General features: G+C 40.5%; 2 protein-coding genes across 2 annotated transcripts in view; both read left to right on the top strand.

Moving 5' to 3' along the window:
* Window positions 1–2,687: 2,687 nt before the first annotated feature.
* Window positions 2,688–4,130, top strand: LOC102669101 (uncharacterized). The gene has a single exon (XM_006603452.2). The coding sequence runs from the start codon at window positions 2,688–2,690 to the stop codon at window positions 4,128–4,130; it is 1,443 nt and encodes a 480-aa protein (XP_006603515.2).
* Window positions 3,936–5,722, top strand: part of LOC106795078 (uncharacterized) — an 8,395-nt gene continuing 6,608 nt past the window's right edge. The window contains exon 1 of the mRNA XM_014763613.2: window positions 3,936–5,623. Coding sequence (XP_014619099.2) covers window positions 4,264–5,623 — 1,360 coding nt within the window. The 5' untranslated portion in view covers window positions 3,936–4,263. The remainder of the gene's footprint in view (window positions 5,624–5,722) is intronic.

Here is a 5,722-nt window from a genome sequence, read left to right as displayed (position 1 = left end):
AAACGATAACATAAGGACAAAGGTAGTTCACCTTTTTTTTCTAAGATTCAAGGCTAGATCTAGGCTTTATCAGTGTTGGTTTTCAAAAAATAACGGTGGATTGAGAACTAGGAGAAAAAAGGAATTCAAAACATGTAGTTTTTTTTAAAAAAGGAGGAGACTCTGTTTCCGACGCGGCGGCGCCGCCACCCATGGCCGGCCAGCCACTGCGCCGGTAAACAACTTCCGGCGGTGTGTGCTAGAGAGAGAAGAGAGAAAAAGGGAAGAGAGAAAAGAGAAGAGAGAGAAAAGCTTTTTAAAAATGGGAAAAAACCGGCCCCGAGCCCTTATATAGAGGCCGGACCGGTTCGGTTTTTTTTTCCTTGGACCAAACCGGTCCGGTTCTCCTTTTTTGGCCCGCTGGACTCACCTCTGGCCCATTTTTTTTTCTTTTCTCTTTTTCTTCTTTTCCGATTCCTACTCTCACCCCCCTTTTTTCCTTACTGCACCCTTTTCTTTTTCTTTTTTTACGCACCATATTTATTTTATGTCTTGCATTTTTATTTTTACGCATCATATTTAATTTTATGCCTTGCATTTTTATTTTCTTTATTTATTTTCCAGCATCATGTTTAATTGTTTGTCTTGCATTTTATTTTTCCAGCCACATATTTATTTTTGTCTTGCACTTATATTTTCTTTATTTTATGTACCCTATTTATTTTTGCCTTGCATTTTATTTTTATGTCTCGCATTCTTTTTAGCATCATATTTATTTTCTGTATTGCATTTTTATTTTCGTTTTATTTTATTTTCAGCATCATATTTATTTTATGTCTTGCTTTTTTTTTTTTATTATTATTTTATTTTGTTTATTTTTTATTCTATGCATCATATTTACTTTATGTCTTGCATTTTTTTATTTTTATTTTTTAGCATCATGTTTATTTTATGTCTTGCATTTTTATTTTCATTTTTTTTATTTATTTCCAGCATTATATTTATTTTTATGTCTTGCATTTCATTTTCTTTATTTATTCTATGCACCATATGTATTTATTGTTTTGTATTTCATGCATTTTATTATTTCTTCCAGCATATTTATTTTAATGCATTTGCAATTTTTATTTATTATTGCCAATTAGAATGTATCTAGGTCCAATGTAAAAAAAAAAAAAAAAAAAATGAGAATCTGCACCGACACTCACATTTATTTTTATGTTTTCCGCCGAGGACGATCATGTGATTTGAACCGTATCCGAGGAAAAGGGACCCTCACTTGATCCAACGTCATTTTAAGGGATCCGGCGCGTTTAGACTTATCTCCGCATAATTAAAAAAAAAAAAAAAAAAAAAAAAAAATAAAAAAAAAACCCAAAAACTTTCCATAATCAAAATTTCAAAAAAAGGGGGATCAATCTTTATTCTTTCTTTCTTAATCAAATCTTTAATCAATCTTTAATCAATCAAAACATTTTTTCAAATTTAAAATCAATCGAACTCACTTCTTTTATTTCTTCTATGCCTTCTCGGTCTCTTACCTTGCCTAAACTCTTCTTTTTTCGAACTTTAAAATCAATCAAAACCAATCACTTGACTTTCTACCCCGAACTACATGATTTTGATCTCATTCGGGTATGTAGGCAAAAAACTTTGTCTTCCCAAATCAATAAAAAAAAATAAACACTTTTTTCTTCTCCTTTCTTTCAAACCCCCCTCTTTAATCTTTCCACACTTGACCATTTATTTCCAAACAAATAATTAATTTACCATAAAAATAAAATAACCAAAAGGTTCCTATAAAGTACTATAAACGTTTAGGGGGCTAGTACCTTCCCTTTGCGTAACCAACCCCCGGACCTTTGATCTCTCAAAATAGGGTTTTTCAAGCTTTCTCCCTTTTCTTCGGAAAATAAAAGATCGGTGGTGATCTTAAATTGCGAGTCAATGCTAATCAATAGCTTGATATCCAAAAATCACCGCGACAGAAAAATGGCGACTCCACTGGGGATCACACTCCTAAGTGGGTTAAACCTATCTTGTTTTTCTTCATCTTTATGCTTTATTATTATTTGAAACTGTAAATACGTGCCTAAGTGTTTATCTTTTACGTGAGTGGTGAGATAAGTCCTACACCCGGACTTGAGGGAAACATAAGATAGGATGGTGGTATAATCATAGTGTCTTTCCGAGAGTGAGTTTCGGATGTGGCACATGTGATAACCCCGCTCAATGGAGGGATCTTGGGAATATTACTATGTTGGCATGAGTAGTCGTGTTCAGCATTAATATTTCCAAGCGACCTATGAAGTTGAGGACCTTTAGTTACCTTTAACCCATCTTAGCCTTTTAGGACGTAGTGCGGTGGCTAATCAAGAGTAGTCTTGAATTGGTTGATACGCGATACTACACTCAAACGAGGCTTTCCTATGGACGTTGTTGGACCGGGAGTAGTCCCGTAATCCGACAATATCCGGAAGTGGTCAATGACTTTGGGAACTTGGTAGAACCCGTGATACAGGTACATATGAAACCATAGTCCTTACCAAATGGCGTGTTTACCCTTAACTCCAACATTTTGGACTTAACTTCACCATGTTTTCTCCATACTGTGGCATAATCATGCATACATGCATCCATGCATAAACTCTTTTTTTTCATCCAAATTATCGAAGGACTTAGACAAGCTTTTTGTAAACTTTGTAGATATGGACATCCCACTGAGAAGCACTAGGAAGTACCTTTTCAAAAAAACAGACCTGTTGAGATTAAGGGAGCTAGCATCTTTAGTAAGTGATCCAGTTGATTTTCAAGCTCATCATGGGAAGTTGCTCAGAATTCTTAGAGTAGATGTTGAGGAAGGATGCCTAGAGACCCTGGTTCAGTTCTATGACCCGCTCTACCATTGCTTCACATTTCCCGATTACCAGCTTGTCCCCACACTTGAAGAGTACTCCTACCTAGTAGGTTTACCTGTGCCAGACAAGATACCTTTCCATGGTTTTGAGCCTACCCCTAAACCCTCCGACATCGCAGCCGCCCTCCATCTTAAAACCTCTATCATCCAAGCAAACCTTACCTCTAAAGGAGGCCTCCAAGGTCTTCCCACCCACTTCCTCTACCAACAAGCCTCCATATTTGCTGAAGCAGCTAGTATACTTGCCTTCCATTCTATCCTAGCCCTCCTTATATATGGCCTTTTACTCTTCCCAAATATTGACAACTTCATCGATATCAATGCCATTAAAATCTTTCTTACAAAGAACCCCGTACCCACTCTACTCGCCGATACCTACCATTCTATCCATGACCGTACCCAGGCTGGCCGGGGAACCATTTCTTGTTGTGCACCTTTACTCTATCAGTGGTTTACCTTCCACTTACCTCAATCCCGTGCCTTCAAGACCAATGATGACAAGCTTTCCTGGCCTCGCCGAATCATGACTCTTGACCCATCTGACATTGTTTGGTACCAAGCAGCTAGTGATGTTGGAGAGATTATTGTGAGTTGTGGTGAATATCCCAACGTACCTCTTTTGGGTATGCGTGGCGGAATTAGCTACAACCCACTCCTCGCTCGACGACAATTCGGGTACCCGATAAAGACAAAACCAAACAACCTTGCCTTGACTAATGAATTCTATCTTAACCATGGTGATCACTCGAACAAAAGGGAAAGATTCGCACAAGCTTGGAGCGCTATCCGCAGACTCAGCAGAAGTCAGTTGGGAAAGAAATCAGACTATGTGCACGAATCTTATACCCAGTGGATTATTGATAGGACCAAGAGCTTTGGCCTACCCTACCGCTTACCTAGATACCTATCGTCCACCATCCCACCATCATCCTTGCCTATCCCCTTTGACACTAAGGAGGAGTTTCATGAACAATTAACCAAAGAAAGGCAAGAAAAAGAAACTTGGAAGAGGAGATGCCAGGAGCTAAAGCAAGAGAATGAGACTTTGAAGGGAAAGATAGCCCAACAGAGCCGTGAGCTTTTTATCCAGAACCAGAGGATGATTGAGAAGGACGACTTGCTTCGTCGGAAAGACGTTTTGCTCCACCAAGATGCTAGAAGGAAGAGGAAGTTTATGGACTTGTTCTCCCGTGCACATTCAGATTCCGAGGACCCATCTACTCCGGGAGTTTGAGTCTGAAGTTCTTAGGACCTTATGTTTAGATTTTAGCTCCTGAAATCTCTTGACTTGTAAAAAAAAAAAAAAAAAAAAAAAAAAAAAAAAAATCTTTGTAATATTCCAATGCTTAAGTGAGGTGTTTCAGTTTATGATGTTTACAATTTCTCTAACAAGTTCTTCGATAATAATTTGTCCCCTTTCTTTTTGCATAAGCATAAGCATGCATCATGTTGCATTCATAGTTTCTAAATCGAGTCTCACACTGTGTTCACTACTTCAAAAAGGGGGGGAGTCAATCAACCGCCGCCCAAGGAAAGTGGCCCGACGAATTCTCCACAAACCAACTCGCATTTACAACACCAGGGCCAATCGGAAGAGGATGGATATAGTTGAACAAGAAAATCAGAGTCTCAGGGAGGAGGTTGCCACTTTACGAGAGGGAATGGATAGGTTGACGACCATGATGAGTGCACTCCTGTCAGCCCAGAACTCTCAAGCTGCCGCCGCTGCTGTAGAGCAGCCTTTGGTGAGCACAACCCCGCTATCTACGGTGACTTCTCCACCCCTCTTTTTGCCTCCAGGTTGTACATGGGGAATGCCACCTCCAGTCTGTGGAAGCTCCCAGCCCGCTGTATCTGAAGCTCCACCTCCTTTTGCTCAGCAATCAGCACCGGTTCCGCAACCCAGTACCTCTTTCCCTCAAGCTGCAATGACTTATTCAGCTCCACTGATTCACACTATTCAACAAGAGGTTGAACCAATTTTCCAAGCTGAAAATGTTGTAGCCTTCGACAAGATGGAAGAACTCCAAGAAAGATTTGATGGTATGCAAAGGGAAGTCGAAGCCCTCCGAGGAAGAGATCTGTTCGGGAAGGACGCCTGTGAATTATGCTTGGTCCCAAATGTTACTATCCCTCACAAGTTCAAGGTGCCAGACTTTGAGAAGTATAAAGGAAACTCTTGTCCCCGCAGTCACTTGGTGATGTACGCGCGGAAAATGTCCATGTATACTGACAATCATAAGCTGCTTATCCATTTCTTTCAGGACAGCCTAACTGGGGCCGCTCTGAAGTGGTATATGAATTTGGACAGTGCGAGCATTCGTACTTTCAATGACCTGGGTGAAGCGTTCATCCGGCAGTATAAGTACAATTTGGACATGGCCCCAGATCGTGATCAGCTCCGTGCGATGACACAAAAAGAGAAGGAAACGTTCAAGGAGTATGCTCAGCGTTGGAGGGAAGTGGCTGCCCAGATTGTCCCGCCGTTGGAAGAAAGGGAAATGACCAAAATATTTCTGAAGACCCTGAGCCAGTTTTATTACGAGAAAATGGTTGCAAGTGCACCAACGGACTTCACCGAAATGGTCAACATGGGGGTGCGATTAGAGGAAGGTGTCCGAGAGGGACGTTTGACTGGGGAAAGTGCCCCTGCCGCAAGCAATGCCAAGAAGTTTGGAGGCCACTTTGCGAAGAAGAAAGATCAAGAGGTGGGAATGATAGCTCATGGTAAACCTCAGCAGAATTTCACCCCATATCGTCAGGTTGCGAATGTCGCATCACTTATCCGACCCATCATATCATCACAAAGGCACATTACCCTTACCC

This window comes from Glycine max, chromosome 11 (assembly GCF_000004515.6).
Source record: "Glycine max cultivar Williams 82 chromosome 11, Glycine_max_v4.0, whole genome shotgun sequence".
Classification (NCBI taxonomy): Eukaryota; Viridiplantae; Streptophyta; class Magnoliopsida; order Fabales; family Fabaceae; genus Glycine; species Glycine max.
Note: the sequence above shows the minus strand (reverse complement) of the source record. Positions and strands in the feature narration are given on the sequence as shown.